This window comes from Vulpes vulpes, chromosome 2, assembly GCF_048418805.1.
Source record: "Vulpes vulpes isolate BD-2025 chromosome 2, VulVul3, whole genome shotgun sequence".
Classification (NCBI taxonomy): Eukaryota; Metazoa; Chordata; class Mammalia; order Carnivora; family Canidae; genus Vulpes; species Vulpes vulpes.
Window position 1 is genome coordinate 6,791,974 of NC_132781.1, and position 22,460 is coordinate 6,814,433.

At 58.2% G+C, this 22,460-nt stretch overlaps 1 protein-coding gene across 1 annotated transcript in view; it reads right to left on the minus strand.

Moving 5' to 3' along the window:
• TTYH2 (tweety family member 2) overlaps positions 1-22,460 on the minus strand; it is a 36,625-nt gene that overhangs the window by 2,549 nt on the left and 11,616 nt on the right. The window contains exons 3-13 of the mRNA XM_025999465.2: positions 21,647-21,758; positions 16,017-16,237; positions 11,997-12,092; positions 11,377-11,449; positions 7,539-7,608; positions 7,219-7,274; positions 6,863-6,955; positions 6,523-6,615; positions 4,875-5,017; positions 4,021-4,206; positions 3,521-3,599 (exon numbers count right to left, since the gene is read on the minus strand). Of these exons, the coding sequence (XP_025855250.2) occupies positions 3,521-3,599; positions 4,021-4,206; positions 4,875-5,017; positions 6,523-6,615; positions 6,863-6,955; positions 7,219-7,274; positions 7,539-7,608; positions 11,377-11,449; positions 11,997-12,092; positions 16,017-16,237; positions 21,647-21,758 (1,222 nt within the window). The remainder of the gene's footprint in view (positions 1-3,520; positions 3,600-4,020; positions 4,207-4,874; positions 5,018-6,522; positions 6,616-6,862; positions 6,956-7,218; positions 7,275-7,538; positions 7,609-11,376; positions 11,450-11,996; positions 12,093-16,016; positions 16,238-21,646; positions 21,759-22,460) is intronic.

Genomic DNA, 22,460 nt, shown 5'->3' on the forward strand with positions numbered 1-22,460 from the left:
CACCTAGGAGCCTAAAAAAATCTTGATGCCCCGGCCATGCCCACCAGTATTTTTTTTTTTTATTGAGGCCAAACCCACACCGCATGAACTTCAACATCTTAAGGTGCCACCAGCATTTTTTTAAAGTTCTTCCAAATGAAGCCGAGTTGGAGAAGCAGTGACCTAACGCAGAGTAAGTTCTGACCGCAGGCTAGCTACGGCTCTGGGCAGAGATGGGGCTTCCCACGTGCCCACAGTTCACATCCCAGGACCTGATTCTGCATTTTGAACGAGCGCCAGATGCTGCTGGTCTGATGACGTGGAATAGCAGGGTTCAGCAGGACCCGAGTGTCTCCTAGCCAGAGGCAAGTTTTGGGGGGTCCAGGTCTAGGCCATTGACACCAGAGGAGGAACACATGCTCCAGCTAGCGAGGGCTTGGAGGTGGGTGCTAAGGCTCTGCAACCCAAAGGTTCACAACCAGGGGTTTTGTCCCCAGGGACATCTGGCAATGTCTGAAGGCATTTTTGGTTATCCCAACTGGTGGCTAGGGAGCAGGGGAGCCACCAATATCAGACAGGTAGTGGCCAGGGAGGTAGCTAAACATCCTGCAGTGCCCAGGGCAGCCCCGTCCCCTAGAATGACCGGCCCATCAATAGCGTGGAGGGTGAGGAAGCCTGTATCAGACTGACGTTCTCCCCGGGGGCTTCCCAGACCTTCAGAACACGTTGGAAATGCTCCACCCCAGATTTCCTGGGGACCAGGAGCCCGTGTTGCAACAAGTCCTCAGATGATTCTGACACACACGCATGTGTGAGCGTCTCCTTGAAGTACTATTCCCCAAACTTCCCAGATGATGAGGATCACTGGCTGCTTGATACACTTAGAACTTCCCAGGTGCCGCCCCGGATCGTCCGCTTCAGCGAGCCTAGAGTCCCGGTACTGATATTCTTAATAATTGCCTGGGTCACTTTTGCCCGCCAAGTCTAGGACATGGTGCCTGAGAGGACACGAGGGCTTTCTCGAAGGGAGAGCTGGGGGGAGGCGCATTTCCAGCCAATGGGACAGGCTGTACGTTCCAACGGCCTTGCTTGCTATCACCCCCGTAGTGAAATCCCCGTCTGTGTCAGAGATGCGGCTGGCAGAGGGAGGGACCCATCCAAATGTGAAATGTGCCACTTGCCGAGTACTGAGGAGTGTTTAGAGCAGGTGCAGGGGGAGGGCAGGGAGAGCCAGCTGTGCCATCTATGGGGGTGAACATCCACACCCTCATGCTGGGGGTTGTGGTCAGCACCACCTGCCGATGCCTCTGCACCCCTTGCATGGCAGGTGATGGTGGGGAGGGTTCCTCCCTGGGGCAAGTAGAGCTGGGTGGGGCAGGGCAGCCAACTCTGAAGCAGTGAGAGTTCCTGAGCAGGTCTGAACTCTGGGGAGGAGAGGGACTCTGTCCTTGAGCCTTGCAAATAAGGTTAGCTCTCGATTATCTCCGCTAATGGCAGGGAGAGTGGCCTGGATCTTTCAAAACAGAAGGTAATCCAAAAACCATTTGTATTTGGCATCCCAGTGCACGGAGTGATTCTTCATGCACAGCAGCAGATTTTCCCCTAATTATGCTTCGCTCAGATTATTATTAAAATCAATCTGCATTCCTGGGCCTGCAGCAGCTGGTAGCAGGAGAAGGAACCCAGGAGGCATCTGGGTAGAGAAAGCCAGGGTGGGAATGTAAAATGTTGGCTCTGACAGTCCACTGTCCCTTCCTGAGGACCCCGGGACTCAAGAGCTGGGCCTGGGTCTGGGGCTGTGCGGCTAAGGAGAGCAGGGGAGGTGCTCTGGGCAAAACCCAGCAAGATGGGGTGATGGTGGGAAAGAAGGGGGACTGGTCAGGGTGGGGTCTCTCAACTACGGCACTGGAGACAAGTGGGGCTGGATCTTTGTGGTCAGGATGTGGTGTGTGCGGAAGGATGCTGAGCAGCATCCCTGGCCTCTACCTGCTAGGTGCTCATAGCACCTGCCCCTCCAACTGTGACAATCAAAAATGCCTACGGACAGGCCAAGTGTCACCTGAGGGCCAAGCAGCCCTGGTGTGAAAACCCTGCTCAGAGGTGGCTCACGTGCCACCTGCTGCACCGGACCTCCTCAGATTCCACAGACCAGGAGGGTCAGCTCCTCCCTCCAGGCCCCAAAGCACTTATCCCAAGGGCCTCCCCTCTGCAGGTCAGACAGGTGCTTGTGAGACACTGATTAGGTCTCCACCTCTTTCCCGGGAGCACCATCTGTGTTTGGGGCTGACTCACTGGATGCGAGGATCCTGGTTTTCAGGGCCCGGGCACGTCCTGCAGTCCCCAGAGCTTCTAGCTCAGCAGCTGGACGGCCCCTTCCAAACCCCCTGAATTCACATGCCTCGTGTCTGGCCAGGCGGAGGCAGGGGCGCCTCCCCAACAGATGCTGAGGACTCTGCTGCGAACCTCTCCCCATCGCAGACTCCTGGACTTGCTCTCTGCTCCCCTCCCACCCCCACATCTTATAAATGCCTTAGCTTGTGGAGAAGGTGGGGTGGGAGGAGGGGGTAAATAAAACAAGCAGCTCCCATTTAGAGCATCTACGGCACCACACACACACACACACACACACACACACACAGTCATCGAAATTCCCCCCACAGTGAGGTGTGTGCTGTTACCATCCCCCTTCTACAGTGGGGAAACTGAGGCACACAGAGGCAACATGCTTGTCCAAGGTCACAGGGGTCATAAGCAACGAGCTGGGTGTGAACCCAGGCATTTGGTACCGGAGTCCGTGTCCTTGAACTGCACGGTCTCCTGTCTCCACGTCTCCTCCTGTCTCCTCTGGGAGAGGACAAAGCCTTTTCTCGGCAACGCCACCCCCTCATGCCACCGGCTCCTGCCCCGGCCCGGCGTCTCTGTTCCCTGGCTGGAGGAAGGCTGGTGTCCCAGCTGCCACCCCACAGCCCAGGGGGTCGAGGGGTTAAAGGCGACCCAAAGCCGAGCCATTTCCCTAGAGCAAACAGGGATGCACTCCTTCTTTAGATTATTTCCTTCAGCAAACATCACTGCAAATGATTTCTCTGTCCCTCTGAGATGTATATAAACCTTCTTATAGGCTAAACCAGGCTCTTGCCAGCTTTACGATCCGGGAACGTTTTCTTCAGGGCCTGGGAGCCATCTCATTGGAAGGTAAGCATCACGGAGGACTGTCCCCATCTCTGTGGCAACTAGCGACACTGAGGGCCACCCTAACCGGCAGGTGCTTACGATGGACTGGTGCGACACAGGTGCTGTGGAGTCTTGCTTGGGGACAGGCATGCACTGGGGTGAGCCTGCCTTGCTACGAGGTGAGCTTCCTGTCTGCCACGACCTTAGCGGACCGCCTGGGATGTGCACGGCAGCCTCGTCCAACAACAAACCTGTTTCATTTTTGTCTACCTTTGCAGAGGAGATTCAACGGGTGGGCAGGAGGGCTCATCTTTAATCATTTCTCCCACAAGGGCCATAGGTGTGATTTTGCCCTGAGAGCCCAGGTTACCGTGGGAGGAGGGGAGCCTCTTCCGATGAGCGGCACGTTCTCGTAGCGTGGGTTCCCGCCGAAGAGCATGGCCTGGTTCCTGTGGGGCCGAGAGAGAGCAGCTCAGGACGGGGAGGCGTGGTGTGTGTGGGGACTGGGGTGCTCAGGTTGCTACAGGAGGGGCCCATGGGGGTGCAGGTGCAAGCTGGGAGAGGGAGATGGGCCAGGGAGGAGGTGTGGGCAGGAATATCCGGGAAAGAGCACTTGGGAGGCCCAGGGGGGAAGCAGCAGACGGGGTGCCAGGGGCCGGGAGCAGCACGGCCTGGAGAAATACAGCTTCTGGGGCCTGCGATTTGCCCTGAGTGTCTATGCTGGAAGGCCTGGCATCTACAGGGGGTTTCTCATCTGGCAGAGGTGCTGTCCTCAGAGCTAGCTCCCGGGGGGCTAGGCGGAGTGGCCCTGCCCTAGCCCCGACGTGTGGGGGCAGGTACAAGGGGAGACCCGGGGAGCCCCCGCCATACATGTACTCCGAGACCGGGGCGTTGGAGATGGTCTGAGCCGGGGGCTGCAGGCTGGTCTGGCTGCCCAGCCCGCTGCTGTAGCTGCAGAAGCTGCGAAGCTGCCCCCGAGGTGGGTTGTGAGCGGCGATGCGTCGGGCCTGGGGGTTGAAAGGGTCGTCACTGTCGATGTCGTCATAGTCTCTGTCCCTAGAACAACACACAGGACACAGCCGGCCGTGAGGGCTGAGGCTTGGAGGCAGCGGGATCCTGGTCTGCTTCCCAGTCTTTGCTCCCAGGACTCTCTCTGGCCACACGTGTCCCTTTCAGGTGCCTGGAAAACACGGTCCTCTGCCCTGCCTCACACAGATCACTCCACCAGTTCCCAACTTCACGTCCCCTCCTCCAGGAAGTGCCCCCTGCTGACCCTGTCACACTGACCCTCCCTGCCCTGCTTCCTTTTGTCTGATCTACCCAGAGGCACTGAAATACCATCTCATCTCTACCTCCTCAATGAGAATGTAGGTGCCCCGCTAACAGTGCTACCACCTATCCTTCTTGCCCCTCCAGCACCCAGAGCCCTCATTATCTCACACCACAAAGTCCTGCATGGAAAAGCGGACAAGCAGGGGGACACCAGGTTGTGGAATGACACACCGTCACCATTCTCAGCTCTGCTCCTGCCCTGGCCCCTTGGAATCTCCTTTTGGAGTCTGTCTGGACTCTTCCAGAAGCTTCTGCAGAAATCCAGGCAGCCCGTTCGGGCTGAATGCCCGGGTCCCCTGCTGCCATCGTTCGTCCCAGATTATCAGCTCCAGGCTGAGTCCCGGAGCAGAGCTTCCTGCATGCTCCCCTGGGGAAGCCCCCAGGCAGCCTACCTGGTGGTAAAGTGCTTCCAGGCCCGGGGCCCCGCACAGATCATGGTGGAGAAGGCCAGGGCAGCCAGGAGAGAGAAGAGGCCGAGGTAGAGCAAGCCCTCGATGCCATCATAGCAGATGCCAGCAAGGGCGTCCAGGTAGTCCTGCAGGAGAAGGACATGCAGCTGGAAGGCAGGTGGGGGCAGAGCCTGGGATCTGAGCTTGTCTCCGACACCCCCTGTCCCCAGGCCTGGGCCTGGGATCTCCTACCTTTCCCCATCCTGAGCCGTTTGTCCAGCCACTAAAGGTCCATACTATGGAACCCAACAGCAGGGGCTTCTTGGGTTCACTTCTTAAGCACGTGCTGACCACCTACTGTGCATGAGGGTCAGCTCTGGGCATGACAGACACAGCTGCGGGGCGGGCGAGCCAGAAGACAGGTGACATTTAATCTAAGACCAGCAAGGCAAGGAGTGGACTGTGCCTTGAGCAGATGAGGGAAGGAGACAAGCATGACATGTTCAGGAAAGAAAAAAGGCCAGCAAGAGACAGGATGGAGTGGCGCCAGTTCCCACGAGGCCTTGTGGGCAGGTGAGCAGTTTGCATTTGATCAGAAGGTGACGGGATGTGAGGGAAGGGATGTGACCCAACTCACTTTTACAAAGACCGCTGTGTATGAAAGGTCATGGGAGGCAAGGGGGCAAGAGAAGGTGGAGGCCGTCAGGAGGCCGCGGCTGTCACCCAGGGGAGCAGGGTGGTGCTTGGATTGTGGCGGAAGTGGGGAGAGAAAAGTGGACGGATTCAAGATACGCCTGCGAGTCTAGATGCTAGGATCTGCTGAGGGGCTGGATGTGGGAGGTGCAGAGGGGGAGAGAATAAACACACGTTCTCCGCTCTCAAGTCAGAATGGCAGGGTCCAAACCCAAGCCCTTGACTTGATGGCTCTGGAACCTTCAGTGAGCTACTTTATAGATCAATAGCTCTATATGTACGTATCTATCCATCCATCCACACATGCATACAGTTTCCTTATCTATAAAACTGCCCATGAAATAACATGTATTTCACGATATTAACTGTGACAACTAAGGATACAAACCGCCCAGAACAAGGTGAGCACCGAATCAAGTACTCAACAAATGGGAGCTGTGATCGTTATATGACCCTTCATGCTAAATCTGTATGGGATGTGAGAAGCGTCCACAAGGACTGGCTTACTGCTTGGGGCGGGGTGGGGGGCTCACATACACCCAGGTTATTCCCCGCATTAGAGGCTCTCTGGTATTCCGAACTCTTGGAGAAATGACCTGGCAATGAGCAGGGGATGTCCACATGCAGCCAGGTAGATGGACAGTTGACCAGATGGCTGGGAGTCTGGACTACTGGAGAATAGCCTCCTTCATGTATGTTGGGGTCCCCCAGGGTTCTAGAGTGAATCCTACCCCCATCCCTTGGTACCTTTCACTGACTCCCCTCATCTTAGCTACTACAGAGAAACAAGAAGCCAGACACCTCTTCTGCCTTCCTACTGTTTGGCTTCTGTGCCATGCCAGGGCCTTGTGCAAGGAGCCCAGGCAACCACTCTCCTAGCATCTCCTGGCTGCTGTCTGGGAAAATGTGGCGTGCCCGGGTGCCCCCACCCGCCTGCCACCCAGGGCCACCCAAGCACCTTGTGTAACCCTCGGCAATCCAGCATGGCTGTCAGCTGGTGAAGGCTGGACTCCGATGAGTTCAACAGGAGCTGGATCCCGAGCAGGTCTTTCTGAAGCAGGAGGAGGCAAACACGCAGAGAGGCCAACAGGCAGACAGTGAGCGGTGGGGGCGGGCTTGCGGACACAACCCCAGGCAGCAGCGTGTGCAAAGAGGCCAGGGAGCGCTCTCCACAGCCTGGCTCTGCAGAGCCCTGGAGCTCGGGACGGGTGGGGTGGGGTGGGGTGGGGAGGGTGGTCAGGGTCCAGCTGGGGCTCCCCCTCTTCCAGCACAGATGCTGTGGGAGGCAGCTGCCTTACCTCTGCCGTGGGGAAGAGCGGCACAGCAAACTGCAGCAGGCCGGCCACCTGGATCTGCATGGTGGTGAGCGAGCGCTGGAAGACGGTCAGTGCCTGGCCGGGAGACACCACAGCCCCGCCGTGAGGCTCTGCTTCCCAGAAGCTGTTCCCCGGCAGCCCTGCCCGATTCCTGCCCTTCCCCTCATCCCTCAGGTTGACAGCAGCACAGTCCTCAAAGTGTGGTCCCCAGACTAGCAGCGTCAGCCTCATCACGAAGGAAAAGGCACCCAGCCACCCCCCAGCTCACTGGTCGGTGCTGGGACCTGGGGTGCAGAGGAGGCTGTGGGCAGGGTGATGACCAGGCTGGGCGGGCGTACCTGCTGGAAGGGGCTGCTTCCACTCTGGCTGCAGTATAGGTAGTAGCGGGTCACCTCTGCAAGGCAAAGGTATCGGTGTCGGGCAGGAGCGCTCAAGCGACCGGGCCCTCACCCTCCTCAGTGGCCAAGCCAGTCCCCAAACCCCCCAAGGAGGCGCTTCTAACAAATGGCCCAGAGGTTCCCCCCCTTCCCCCCCAGACCTAAGGTGTGGGGGTTGGGGGACGGAGCGGGGACCACAGGGCCGAAAGGTGTGGCCGGCCGCGGACCTGGTCTAAGTACCCGGAGCGGCTCTGACAGCAGAGGCTCCGAGGGTTCGTTACCTGTGCGGATCTGGCCCTCCGTGACGTTCAGGATGAAGGTGTCGGGAGCCGAGCAGAAGTCACTGGTGCCCTGGGCCAAGGAGAGATGGGGAGCGGTGGAAGAAAGTTCTGACACGAGCACCCTGCGGGGAGCTGGCGCCCTCACGCCCCACGGCTTGGACCCCTGCTCCGTCCTCCTTGGGCTTGAATCCTGGCTCTGCCCCTTCCTAGCTCAGCCTCACTTACAACATGGAGAGAAAAATGCTACCCTCCCTGTGAATTAATCTAAGTAAAACACCCAGGAAGGCGAGTGTCGGAGAGCTCGCACTCTGCAGTGTTAGCCCTTACTCTGTGTCCGAACGATGCTTCTGGAACAGACCTCAGGGACCCGTGCACATTGCACGACGCGTGTGGGGGAGTTACTGCACCACGGGCCTCGTTCATCTCGGTTGTGTTTTTGGTCTTGTTGTTATCAAGCTCCACATGCTTTCAGGGTGTCGATTTATGAAGCATCCCCCCCTTCTTGCCCCAGACTCTCTTCCTAAAGAGTTATGTTGGCATTGAATCCATCTCTGGGCCTTTGGGTATGGGTCCTGCTCAGGATAAGATGGGGGATTGGGAAGATTGGGGGCTGGGGGTTAGGGGACGTAGGCTCCAGGTTCTGACAGTGACGAGCTGGAGGGCCTGGGCCCCACAGCATGGCCTGGAGAGGTGACTGCTAAGGGCCATGAGGGAGCTGGAGTCTGCCCTGGGATTGGTGGCAGCAGGGATGCCATCCCCTGAGCCAGGCCTGGGGGTGCAGTGGGACACCAGGTAAAGGAGCCCCCCCCCCATCTTTCAGAGCAGCCAGGGGAAGCTCTGGTCCTCCAACCTGTTCCTAGAACATGTGCCCTGCTCTAGCACATGCTCCCCAAGCAGGGGACCCCCCCCTCCCCACAGCCCTCCACTGCGGGTGCCCCATCCTCCTTCGGAAGCGGCTGCCTCAGGCTTCCAGGCTCGAGCTTCACGCACTCATCTGCTGAGCGGATAAATACACATTTAGCACCTACTAGGTGCCACGTGCTGGTCCAACATGAGATACAGGGCAAGCTGTATCACGGTACTTATGGTCTAGAAAGGGTGTGTGTGTAGGGGGTGGGTTGGGGAATAAAGTGCCGCTCTAGGTGCAGAGCTCTCGCAGAGCCACGTCTGCACAAGGACGCACACACCTACACCTGCGCTCACACCCAACCATGTGCTCAGGACCCGGGGAGAATTGCTCCACATGCAAATCACTCACCTACATCCATGAGATTGACTTATGACTACAGATCAGAGCCACTGTACCAGCAGGCCCGGGGATGCACCCCTACCCCTGTGGCTGGAGTGGCAAAGAGTGGGGAGTCAGACCTGAGTGGGGGAAGGGAGGCTGCCAGCCTGGCCTGGGTCACGGCCCCCAAAGTTTGGGGTCCAAAGAGCAACAAGAGGCCCCTGTCAGAAAGGCTCCCCTGGGGATGTGGCCTCCCACCCAACTCAGGCAGGTCTCCCTTCCAGACCCTTCAGTGAGGATACAACTTTGCTGTCAGTGTAGAGAAAGGCCCCTGTGTGCACTACTCACAGTGGGGACCAGGAAGAGGCAGGGGCACTGAGCACAGGCAGAGAAGCCCAGTGTCCAGCCCAGCTGAGCCGGCTCCAGAGAGCAGAGGTGACCGTCTGCAGGGGTCCCCTGCGCCCCTCACATAACGACCTAGATGTGTGGCAAGCAAACCAACGAGGTTCCTGCTGATTGAACATCTCCCATACGCCTCCCGGGGGTTAACTGACCCACCTCATCCATCAACAATCCTTGAAGGCAAGAGCTACCCTTCTCCCCATTTCACACTTGAGGAAACTGAGGTCTGGGGAGCATCAGGATTTTCCTGGGGGCCCCCACTGGGGCGGCGGGCGGCCGGGGGGCAGGGTATGTGGAACAGGCAGGAGGTTCCAGAGGCCACCCTCCTACCTCCCTAGGGGGACTCAGTGAAGTGGGTCTGGCCTCCCCCTCAGTGGCTGGATTTGCGGGGAATGCTCTGCTTGGTTGCCCCGTGTGCCTGGATGACCCCTCCCCCCTGCCCCCAGCCCCCATGCCCCCCTTCCTTCTTCCCTGGTGCTTTCTCCCCTCTCAGCCCTCAGCCCCTCCCCACGTCGGGTGGTTAAGCGGGTGGGCAGCACAGCACGGCTGGGGGGGCCAAAGCCCAGAGCTCAGCTCCCCAAGCTCCCACTGGGAGCAGATGCTCAGGGGCACAGCTCCTTCCTGGAGGGGACAGGGAAGGGATGGGGAGGGAGGGCTCAGCGGCTGTGCTCCTCTGTGCTCAGGCCCCACAGCTCTGGAGAGAGCAGGCCTCCCAGGGCAGGGCCAGCGGGACCACACAAAAGCTCCCACAGCAGCCTGTGCCGGCGGCCTCCCGCCCCGCTCGTCCTCACCCCGCTCCCCATTAGGATGCAGCACGGTCCGCGGCCCTCTCAAAGGCGCATTCAGCTCCCTCACAACACTCTCACACAGGCCTGACTCAACAATTAGGGAAATGGCCTTCGTCGCCAGGCCAGCGCTGGCAGCCCTGGGGCGCCCAGCTGGGAGATGAAATCGCCCCTGGTCTCCCTGAACACTGGAGCCAGGGGAGAGGGAGAAGGCCCCGCTGGGCGGGAGCTGTCTCCCAACGGGCAGCTCAAGGCAGCAAGCTGGAAGCCTCCACCTCTTCCAGAAGGCAGAGCTGCCCGAGGCGCAGGAGAGCCCCCCCAGAAAGCTTGCCTTGTGCAAGCTTCCCTGTGCTCACACTTGTCCCCAGAAGGGAGGCTGTCGGCCAGGCAGCTGTGCCTGTTGCTCTAGCCAGCAGCTGCTCCCTGGACTATGGACCCGCGCAGCTCCTGACCACGACAGGATGCTCTGATGTGACCTGGGGCCTCCCCTCCTGCCCTTCCCTGCATCTGGAGGGGCCCCAGCCCTTGGGACGTAGGCTCATGCCTGTCTAGTTCTCCCTCAGGCAGGGGTTCCCTGAAACCCCCTGGTAAATCCTGGCCACCCCCTCACTCACACACACGCAGCATGCACCTCTGTGGTATCCATTCACACACGTCACAGTGATCTGCGTACATGTCTCTCTCCTGCAGGCTCAGACTATGTCAAGGTGTCCTGCTGGCACCTGGATCCTTGGGCACCTGGCACCACTGAACACCACAGGGCCAGAGAGTCAGCTGAATGAATGACACGTGGACAGTTTAACCTGAGTGTCTGGTGCAGGGCAGACCAAACATACCCACATAGGAAGCTTTCCCCGGCTTGGGTGTTTTTTTTGAAAAAACACCCTCAGGCACCACATCCAGAAATACACACCATTGTGTCTCAGGCCATGTGTGTGAGCCCAAGGCAACGGGACGAAGGCAAGCTAAATGCCACATTCCAACATTCCCAGTGCCCAGGGAAGCTGGCCAAAGAGCGTGAGTCTGAAGCTTCTCTGGTTAGACCCTGCCCCTCCCCATCAGACCCGGTTCGTTCTTCACACCCAGAGAGGTCACCTGGCCATCCGAGCTTGGCCTTACAAGCAGCGGCTGGGAATGGGCCAATGGGGTGGGAAAGGAGTCAGGGATCAGGCGTCTTAGCTTGGCTTTGCCCCCAATACCTCATGATCTTGGGTAAGCCTCTTCCTTTCTCTGGGCCTCTGTCCCCATAGGAAGGGCAAGGGGGCTGGTGGGGGTGATCCAAGCCCCATCAGTTCCGAGATTCTAGGTTAGGGACAGAGACCGGAAGCTGGCCCTGCCCTGGGGGCTCTGGACAGGACACAACAACTTGCCACCGGAGAGACGGTCCTGGTCAGACCACCCCCCTACCCCCACCCCCACTCACCACTGCTGCAGCGCTGTCAGCGGCCAGAGACGTCCAGCTGAGGAACAGGCCCAGCACCCCACAGCACAGCATCCTAGGAGAGAGGCATAGCCAGTGGGATCCAGGCACAGGCTGGCAGGCGGGAACGCCAGAGGGCTGTCACCCCACCAACCTCTAGTGCCCTTCCTCCGAGACTCCATCCTGTCCTCCCCTGGCCCCTGAGACTCTTGCAGTGGCCCCTAATAGCAGCCTGCTGGGCAAGAGGCATAGAGCCCAGTGCCTGGAGCATAGGTTCCTAGGCCGGAGAGAAACAGCCCCGAGGGCACAAGCTATGGGGAGGTGTTGATTAGCGATCCTGAAGGCTCTAATGCTTGGGCCACATTCCTTCAGCTGCTCGGTGGTCAGGCCTCGGGGACGGTGGGGACACATGGAGACAAGCCCAGTCCTTGCTTGGTGACCAGATGGTAAGTCAATGGCTGCCGTCTCCCTCAGCTGGGGGCCAAGGAGGCGTCAGATGGTGGCTTCAGGCTGCTGCCCCCACCACCCTCCAAGCCTGGCCAGGCCCCCATCTCTCTATGATGGGGACACCATCACCCCACATGCTTGCCCGCCTCCCCGGCCCTGCAGGCGGGGATACTCACGAGGCCAAGAGACACCTGGAGCGCCTGGCCAGTCCCAGGCAGGCAATGAGGCAGATGACCAGGTCCAGGATGAAGAGCAGGAGGTAGGAAAGCCATCTGGGTGGATGGGCAGACAGTCAGGGGGAGGTGTCACCCCACCTGGTGCCCAGCGGGGAAGCCTGCACAGCAGCCCCCAGGCCCGCTTAACCCTTCGTTAGGACAAACTGCCCTGAGCCAGCAGCCGAGCAGAGGAGATGAGGCTGTGCCCCCCAATCTGCCTGGACAAAGGGGTCACACCGAGGATCTAAACCAGTACTGTCAGCTAGAACTCTGCAGTGACGGGCATGTCCTAGATCGCTGCACTGCCCACTGCCTCTGTCCCGGCCCACGTGTGGCTCTGGAGAATGGAGATATGGTTTGCGCAACAGAGACTTAATTTCTAATCTCAGCTGCTTTTGAGTAATTTAAATCCCAGTGCCGCATGTGGTAGTGGCCGCGCGCGCCGGACAGGGCAGGTCTATGTGGTCTCTCTGCAGCCTCCCAGCAGGCACTTCTTTGGAGCCTGGTTCCTGCTGCCTCGAGAACTCTCACCGGTGTCAGATCAGGCCTGACATTTATGCCCGCAGATCTCAGAAAGGCCCTAAGACGCCTGCTTCTGTGACGAAGGCTCAGCCTGGCCTCCCCGAGGCCTCCCGTCTTTCCCTCCAGCTGCCTGGACTCACCACTTAGGGCCTGTACATTCCTTTCACCAACATTTGTGTCAGGCATGGGGCTTAGCGCCAGGGGTGCCCGGATGCGGGGGTGGCAGGGGAGATCCTTCCCTGACCACCAGGGAGCTCAGGCCAGGGCATCCCGGGGTACCCCTCACGCCTCGGGCCCCCCACCCCCAGGGCTGCGTGGACAGGGAAAGGCAGTCACACACCCGCTGGCAGACCCGACGAGCTGCCTCCCTCCCTTGGGACTCAGTTTCCAAACCTCTACTGCTGGGTAGAAGGCTACTTGCTCACTAAGTACAAAGGGTTGATAAGGCACCCATCGAGGGAGCTCCGAGTCCCTGCTTTCCTGTCCTCGAAAGCGCGGGCTGGGGAATCCAGAGTGCCTAAATCCAAAGGCGTTGAACCGAGCCCAAGCAAAGCCCTGGAAAGCCCTGGAGCTCCTTTCTCTTCTGCAGAGGATCCCCAGGGGTTCCTCAGAACTGAGCACCAGCCTCATCTAACAGCCCCACACTGCAGGGTCGGGGAGGGGGGGCAAACAGAAGGGACCTCTCTAAGCCCCCAAAGAGGGAAGTCTTTGGACCCTCATTTTTTCTCTGGATCCAACTGCCAAATAAACCCATGGAGCCCTCCTCTCCAGTAATGGTTTCCTGCTCCATTAACAGCAGGGGGAAGGGGAGGAGTCTGGAGTGTGGGTGGGAGCAGGGTGGAGCTGGAAGTCCGAGGCTCCCAGAGGGAGGGGAGCTCGCTGAGGCCACCTGGCAGCCAAGCCAGGTTCTTCCGGCCTTTATGAGTGGAGGCTGAGTGCCAAGAAAGGGTGCTAATCAAGACCCCTGACTCCTTGCCCAGAGAGGGGCAGGCCTGCTGCATGCAGGGGCTCCCAGGGCTGGAGCAGGAGGTGTGGGGGGATGTGCAGGGTCCTCCCGCCATCACGGAGCCAGTTTTCCTAGAATCAGAGTCAGGGCAGGAAGGGACCTCAGGATCCCATTTTGCAGCCACCAGGCACCTCTCAAATCCCTGGTTTCACATTTCAAGCCTAGAGGTTTCTCATTACCCCTCTCCCTGCTGCGCCCACGGGCAGGAAATCAGGTTAGGAGTGCCTGCCTCTAACTCACTCTTCGAGATCGTGTTTCAATGCGTTTTCTCTGCATCCACACCTCGTGTTGTAAGGAGTTCCTGGAAACAGCTCTGCGAGGCGGATGTGTTTTCCCAGAGGAGCCCAGCAGTGATCCGAGATGTGTTTCTAACCAAGAACTTGGCTCCGGCAGGAGCTGCATGAGGCCCTTACTCCCAAAGCTCTCCTGGATCTGGCCTCCGAGGACGCCTCGGTCACACCCCTCGGTCACACCCGTTATGAGCCTCTCGGAGAGGCTTGGCTTTTTATTGCCTCTGATACTTAGTCTTTGTAATCAAAGTGGTAAAAAATATTAGCTTAGCTGGAGGGCTCTGCTCTAGAACCATCTGGAAAGCAAAGATGGGGAGTCTGTTCAGGGGAGCCCAGAAGGCTGGCTAGCTCGAGGAATAAGGCTTCTGTTCCAGGACAGCCCGGGGAGAGGAGCCGGCAAACAGCAGATGGAGGAGGGGACACGACACCATCTGTTTTCAGGAGCCACGGGTGCTGGTGTCCTCAGACCAGGCCTTGTCTGCCTCGGCCTGAATGGGGGAGCTGCGGACGGGGGCTCAGAGGGGACCCCCTCAGTGACCCACGCTAAAACAGCTGAGATGCACGGCCACCACCCTTCCTCTCATTTTTAATGAAATCATCTTAAAAATAAGTCCCTTTGACATGCAAACTCTGACTGATTTCATCTTTGTCAGCGTCCGACGTCCGACGCCCTCGGATATACAGGGCCTCGCTGCAGGCCCACTCGCAGAGAAAGGCAGGGTCAAAGGGGACACCCACTCTCCACCTGCCCCGCACCCCCTCCCCCACAAGTGAGGTTCCCAACGCTCGGAAAACGAATGGCCTTCATGTCACAGGGCTAATCAGATGCCACTGTTTCAGGTCACGGGTCACGGCCAGTCCCGAGTCAGGAGTTTCCGTTGCTTGGGAGAAAGGCAGTTTTTAATGTGAGAAAGAAAAACAAAAAAATCCCCACAAAACCTAGTAAGAAGCTGGATGTGACACCCTGGGGATGCAGGGGCTGCAGAGATGAGGAGTGGGGAGCGGGGAGCGCCAGCCAGAGCTGGGGGCTGACTTCATGGGCTTCCCTTGCCAAAGATCTGGCTTTATCCTGGGGGGAGGGTTGGGGAGGAGGAGCCCTGGACATGGTTTGGGGCATGTGTGTATGTGTGTGTGTGTGTGTGTGTGTGTGTGTCCAACCAGAAGCGTTTCCTCTGTGACCTTATTAGTCAGCCTGGGGTGGGGTTTTCTCATAAAAGAGAAATGAATCCAGAAAACCAGAGTAAATCGTGCAACGGGGCGGGTGAAGCCTCTGACATTTGCTAATGGCTTGATAGGAAACTAAGACATTTAGGGGGTCGGGGGTAGATCCAAAGAGCTGATACTTGTTCTGCAGGACTCATTTATCCATCCCTCCCCAGAGCCTCCCACCCTGCAAGGCACTGGGCCCTGGCGGCGCACAGACGTGCACTTCACGAGTGTAGAGCCCCCTTGGGCCAGGAGCCACCCAAAGCCAAGACTGCCTCGTCCTTCTTTGGCTCGCCCCAGATCCCCAGGATCCTGCACACGGAGGGAGGCAGCAGGTCTCCAGTCAGCGGACCCGTGTCCAGCGCCTTCACCCAGGATGGTGTCTGGGGTGGCAGGGGAGACGTACACGGACTCCAAAGGTTACGAAGGTCCGAGTTTGCATATCTGAGTACGGCAATGGTAGGGCCCCTCAGCCTCCCGTCCCTTAGGTTCTACAGAAGTGAAGCTGGGGCACCTCTGGGTTTGCTAAGAAGTTGCCATGGGGGAAGCTCTATGCAGGCGGAGAGGCCAGCGTCCCCTGGCCCCCTGCACCCCTGTGGTCTGTAGGCACAGGGAAATCCTACCCCACAAACCCTGGCAGGCGAGGAACCTATAAACCACTGGCATCTCACCCAGCACCAGCCACGGAGGATGCTGGTCTCGGAGGAGTCCCTGGAGGCCAGCTTCAGCCCCTAGGGCCCGATCTTGGCACGTCACCGCTCCTTTACCCCTTTCTGGGTCTCTGGGGCCTGCCTGCAGAAGGAGGCTGTCCACTACTCGGCACGCACACTCCTCTGACCTCAGTAACGGCTCACGAAGGCCTTCTGGCAGTAGCACCAACCTGCCTGGGCCCCCAGATGCAGGCTGGGACGAGGGAGGCCGCTGGAGCCCCCGGTGCCCCTCCCGCTGGCCTCTCACCTGTAGTACTCCACGTAGCCGGTCTGGTCGGCCAGCTCGGTCAGCTCCGTGGTGACCTCCCTCCACACGGGCAGCCCTGAGAGCTGGACCATGATGTTGCCGGCCATCTGCTGCACGAACTTCAGCGTCTGGATATAATCACCCCGCGCCGCGAAGATCTCACTGAGCCGCGCCAGGTGCTGCTCCAGGTCCACCTCCATCTTTTGGGTGGTTCCGGACACCTGGGGGAGGGCCAGGGTTGTGAATCTGGCCTCCTGGGGGCCGAAGCCAGGGGGGTACACATCCTGACCCTAATTCTGGAGGAGGAGGAGGCCTGCAAGCAGCAGCAGGACCGAGGCCCTGACGTCCCTGCATCCGGGGCAGGCCCGATCTGGTCTTAACCGAGACCCCGGCTCATCTGGGGATGAGGAAACAAGCAGGGGAACCCATTTTGCTTCCTTGCCGATTCCCTTAAAACGTAACACCTTGGATTCTAAGTTCTTTTTCAGATTGCAGGATAGGACGTTTAACGGAAAAGCTCCTCTGTCGCTACCTGATCTTTTGTTCCCACTATGGGATTTCTAAATGCCTCCCAAGAGAAAGGGTTTGTTGTGGGCCTAGCAACAGTTCCCGGCGTCCGGAGCCTGCGTGAAAGCAGAACAATAGGACTTTGAAATGACACGCGGGGACCGATCCTGCCTCTGAAGAGCCTGGACATGTGGCAGGAGGAGAGGGGGGCCTGTTCTGCGGGCTCACGCAGCCCCCCACCCCTGCCCGGCCGTCCTGCCAGGTGGAGGGACAGGCTCCCTCCCTTGGCTGGGGCTGCGAGGGCCTTCCCGGAAGGAAGTGACTTCCTTCCAATGGCACAGAGGGAAGGACGATGGCAGTCCTGTCCTTGGCTTTCCAACAAGGAGCCCAGGTACGCGGCCTGGTACTGGGAAGGTGCTGCCAAACAGCCCAGGCGAAGGGTCCCCGCCAGACCCAGGGAGGCAGCCTAGGAACCCCAAGCTTGGCCCTCCAAGCCTGCACTGAGTCCGCAGCTCAGAGGTTCTGTAGGCCAAACCCACAAGCACGCGTGGCTGGAAGGCCGAGCGTGTGCCAGTCCCCGTCTGTGGGCTTGGGTTGCACCCCCGGGTCTGGAAGGAAGATGCGATGCCACTGGGAACGGGCGGGAGCGTCCCAGCGGCAGCCCAGCAACCAGCCGATGAGACACGGCTCCTGGTGACCCACGGCTGGCGCGGTAGGGAGCTTGGGGGCCACTTTGTGGCCTTTCACATCTGCGCTCCTCTGTGACGCCCCGCCCAGAAGACAGAATGGCCCTCTTTGTTCTGTTCTGTTTTGTTTTTTCAATGTCAGCAGCTTTGTTCCATTTTCCGGCTTGTCCCTGGTTCTTCCGAGCTGGTGAAGGACTAACAGATACCAGAGAGCAGGGATGCTCCGGGTTGGGGAGCTTACGGCTTCACGCAGAAGGAAAAGACACACAAGCAGATGCCCTATCGCCCCAATAAGCTCTCCTTTCAGCTCAGTAAGGTCAATGCGCTTTAGAGCCATTGATCCAAAAGGCGCTAGTACCACATGCTGAGATCAGAATATTTTTATGTTCCTATTATTACAGATAACAGACTTTAGAGCAAAGGGCTGCCCACAAGTGGTCTGGGAACTTTTTCTGCAAGACGACTTTTCCTCCTTCCATAGTTCTACAGTTTTAACTTCTTAAATCTTTCCTTGAAAGATTTTAAGAAAAAAAAATTAAAAAAATAAGAAAAAAAAAAAGATTTTAAGATGGAAAGATTCTTTTTTTAAATTTTTTTAAAATTTTTATTTATTTATGATAGTCAGAGAGAGAGAGAGAAAGAGAGGCAGAGACACAGGCAGAGGGAGAAGCAGGCTCCATGCACCGGGAGCCCGATGTGGGATTCGATCCTGGGTCTCCAGGATCGTGCCCTGGGCCAAAGGCAGGCGCCAAACCGTTGCACCACCCAGAGATCCCAGATTGAAAGATTCTTAAATCTCTCCTTGAAAAAAACGGAAGCCAATAAACATCTGCCAGGCCCTCTTTTCCCCTCTTGTCGTCCTCCCAGAGGAAACAAACAAACAAATTAAAACCACAACATTGGGATCCCGGGATTGAGTCCCACATGGGGCTCCCTGCATGGAGCCTGCTTCTCCCTCTGCCTGTGTCTCTGCCTGTCTCTCTCGGTCTGTCATGAATAAATAAATAAAATCTTTAAAAAAATAAAAAAATAAAACCACAACATTGACTTACATATATCTCCCTGGTCCCCACTCCACCCTGGGTCCTTAGAGGGTTACACAGAGCTCCCAAGAGACAGGGCCGCCCTGGAGTTGGGGCAGAGTTCTCCTCCCTGGGGAAGAGCTCTGTGAGCAAGCAGGTGTCAAATCTCTTGTCCCCATAGGATGGAAGAGTGGTTCTCCAGGTGTGGTCCCTGGACCAGCAGCAGCAGGGTGACCAGATGTAAATTCTCAGCCATGTCCCAGACCTACAGAATCAGAAACTCTGGGGAGGGCCCAGGGATCTGCAATCTGCATTTATCAAGCACTGCAGGGGATTCAGATGCGCGCTTCAGTTTGAAAACCCCCAGGGCAGGGGCACCTGGATGGCTCAGTGGGATAAGCCTGACTCTTGTTTTTGTCTCTGGGCATGATCTCAGGGTTGTGAGATCTTTGCTGGGCAAGGAACCTGCTAGAGATTCCCTCTCTTCCCTCTCTGCTCCACCCCCCACCCCTCTCTCTGTCAAAAAAAGGAAACCCTCCAGCAGAGGAGGAAGTTTCTCCACTAACTGAGGTTTTCTAGAAGGGCAGCTGCACCGGGGGAACGAGGGGTGGAGCCTGTGCAGGTTTGGGGGAGGGCTCTAGAGAGAAGGGCTAAACCAGAACACACTAGCTTCCAACCCTGCGCCAGGAATGCAACCTCTCCTGTCCCAGATTCCTCACCCAAGGGCTGCCCACAGGCTTACTGCTGGCTCTAACGCGACAGTCCCTAGGAGCCACCCTGGCCACTGGAACATGTGGCTCAAATCTGAGTCAGCCAAGCTCACGGGGCCCTTATTTTAAGCTAAGACCCCGAGGGGTGAGAGGAACGCCTGGTTCCCTGAGTGAGTCACTGGAGCCCAGGCTCCCCCTTTACTGGAGGAGGGGAGGTGGATGGGGGGCACTGGGCCACAGAAAGGTCCCAGCTGGCACTCCCAAGTGACCATTTCTGAGCTCCCCAAATCAAAGTGTGCAGCTGATCCAGAACCCTGTTAGGCCTGCCTGAGCCTTGGGCAGTGCCCACCCCCCGCCCCACCCCGCACTGGGGCCCTCAGGGTGCAAGAGCACAAGGTGGGGCTTCTGGTCCAGGAAGGAGAACCCTGGTCCACCTCGCTCTGACCTGTGCTCCAAGTCCTGCCCTCCCCAGCCCCCACCAACCCAAGCCTCCTGTCTCCTTCAGGGTGATTAGAGGAACATACATAATCACGGTAATTATAATAAAGGCACAGCACAGCAGGCATTGTCGCAGCCACTCCCACTCGGGGGGCTTTGTAGATTACCAGGCACTTTCACTGACATTATGTCATCGAGCATCGTTCCCCCGTGTTTGTTTGGGCTTCACCCCTCGAATCTGGGGAGCCCTCCAAAATCTGCTCCCTCCCTTGCAGCTCTCAGGACCGGGAGTGTTGTGTGCCCACCTCGAGGCCCAAACCAGTCTCCCAGTGAGGCCCCAGAGCCCTGCCGTTCCACTGGGAGCAAATGCCTGGCCACCCAGAGGAGGCAGGCTGTGATCATCGTCAGGACGGAGGCAGCTCCTAGCTGGCTGGACCATCACAAAACCCTGGGACTCTGGTCATCGACTTTCAGGAATGGCGCAGAGAAGACGAGGGGCTGATGTCCAGGGAAACACAGAACCTTTCCCTTTGGGAACATGGGGGAGTTTGGAGATGTGCGGCTTGCTGTGCAAGTCCACATCTGGCCTGGAGCACTCAGCCCTCAGGGCAGATGGGCCAGTCTGGGGGCTTGTTCCAGCTGCCGCCCTATACATTCTCATCTTACGGGATAAGGACACAAAGAACCCAAACTCTCCCATCAGGATGGCATTGGAATTCTCTCCTCGGTCCTGGGGGAGACAAGGGCCTTTCCTTATGGTGGTCACAAGTCAACCAGTGCAGGTCACGACTCTGGGGCTTCCCCAGGCAGAGGACTCTCCTTTTGGGTCTGGGTTCCCCCTCTAGGGGGTCTGGTGTCAGTGGGTGGAGGGAGAGCGGGTGGCAGGGCCTAGAGGCAGTAACCACCAGAGCCCCTTCCCCACCAGGGTGAAGGGGCCCAGAGGGTGAGGCCCCCATGCCTCTAGGGCTGCCGAGGGTTCGGCCTCGAGGCCACCCTCAGTGCCCCATCCCAGCCACCCCATCCTTGCCCTATAGAGTGGCCTCCGCCCAGTGTCTGGATGACACAGTCTCCCAGCGATGGGTACCAGTGGACACAAAGGGTGACAGACAAGTGCTACAGGACAGGTGTGTCCCGATCTGGCATGGGACCCTCCGCTCCCCAGAAGGGCTCTCTCTGAGGCCAGACGCACTTCAGCGGCCTTCCTGGGTGTGAGGACCAGCAGGGCTGTCTCTTTAAGAAGCGCCCCCACCCACTCCCAGGGCTGCTGAGGGATTAAGGCCTTAGAGGAGCTTAGGGAGAAGGAGGGGGCAAAGAGGTCGAATCCTCTTCTAGCAAGTACCAGGGCAATGTCCAAATGCTCTGGCTGGGGCTGGACTTTGTGCTTGAGGCTGCCCCATGACACAAACTGGCCATTTGCTGAGGTCACACCCTCCCCACCCCCCGCTGGGGTCCAGAGGGGATGGGGAACAGTGTGGATGTCCAGGGACTGGCTTCCCTGAAAACTGCCCTTCGCCTTTTCCATTGGGGCTTTTCTAGGGGCACGGGGTCAATCTGGAAACAGCCCAAAACACCTGCCATTTACGGTGCAAGTGACAAGCATCCGGGGGGCCAAGAGGCCAAGGTCAGTGTTGGAGAAAACCCTGGTAACCCTGCTTGGTGTCTCACTCAGGCCAGAGGCCCAGCAGCGTGGCTCCTGCCCTCAAAGGGCAGCACTTCCTCTGGCCAGACCACACAATCCTCCGTCCTGAGACCCCAGTTGGAACCGGAGTCTGGAGGACACCTCGCCTCGCCACCCCTCGGGGTGCCTTAGTTGGCTCTGAAGAGCCTCACACCTTGACATCTTCTGGACCCCATGATACTCCATATGCAGCACTTGAAGTGAACACAAAACACCATGGGGTGGATTTTCACGTTCAGGCTCCCTTTGGACAAATGGGGAAGTGCTCAGCCCTCCCGAGGTCAACAGGGCTGGATTCCACGGCCGCCACCTAACCCCCCTGCCACCCTCCATGTCCCTGCTGGACCCAGTCAGCCTTTGTCCTTTGGTCCTCACCCGTGTCCTCACCACCCCTCCCTGCCTGAAGAGCAGAAATGGCCTGTTTACTCCCAGCAGGACCAACTGCAGCCCCAAGGGGAGGCCACCCCGCCCTCCCCCCCCAGAGCCAAGCCGGCTGGGATGTGACTGGGGCCCTTGTTCTGAGCACACTGACCTCACGGGCTGCACCCGGCCCGGCCCGGCCCGGCCCGTTGCCGCCCATGAGCCTTACCAGCGTGTCTATCCCGGAGAAGGTGTGGTTCGCGTTGTCCAAGGAGTAGATGAGCTGGTACACGCCGTCGTTGGTTTCGCTATTTCCATAGAAACCGACACCCACCGCAGCACTGCAGGCAAGACCCCAAACAAAGTTAGAGGCGACTCCCAGAGAAAGTTGTTAAATGAAAAAACAAACAAAAAAACCAGTATTTTTTAGAGCAATTTTATCATAAGTAGCCATGATCAGCGTGGAGCCCAACGTGGGACTTGAACTCATGACCCTGAGATCCAGACCTGAGCTGAGATCAACAGTCAGGTGCTTAACCGACTGAGCCCCCCTTCACCCCCCAGGCGCTCCTAGAGTAGTTTTAGGTTCACAGCAAAGTTAAGCAGAGGTACAGAGATTTCCCATATACCCCCTGCTCCCCTAACAGCCACCCCACTCCCGCCACTCCCCACCACACCGGTACATTCCACACACTGATCCACCTACACCGACACGTCATTATCACCCAGAGTCCACGGTCCACCCTGGGGATCACTCTTGGGCTCGTGCATTCTGTGGGTTTGAGCAAATGTAAGGCAAGTCTCCACCACTAGAGCAGCCTACAGAGTAGTTTCGAGGCCCTAAAAATCTGTGCTCCACCCCTCCCTCCCCCACAACCCGGGGTTCTTTTCACTGCCTCCAACATTTCGCCTTTCCCAGAGCCTTTCCCAGAACATCATATGGTTGGAATCCTATAGTTTGGCGCCTTTTCAGACTGGAGTCGCTCACTGAGTGATCTGCATGTAAGGCCTTTTCGTAGCTAAATACCTCATTTCTCTCTAGC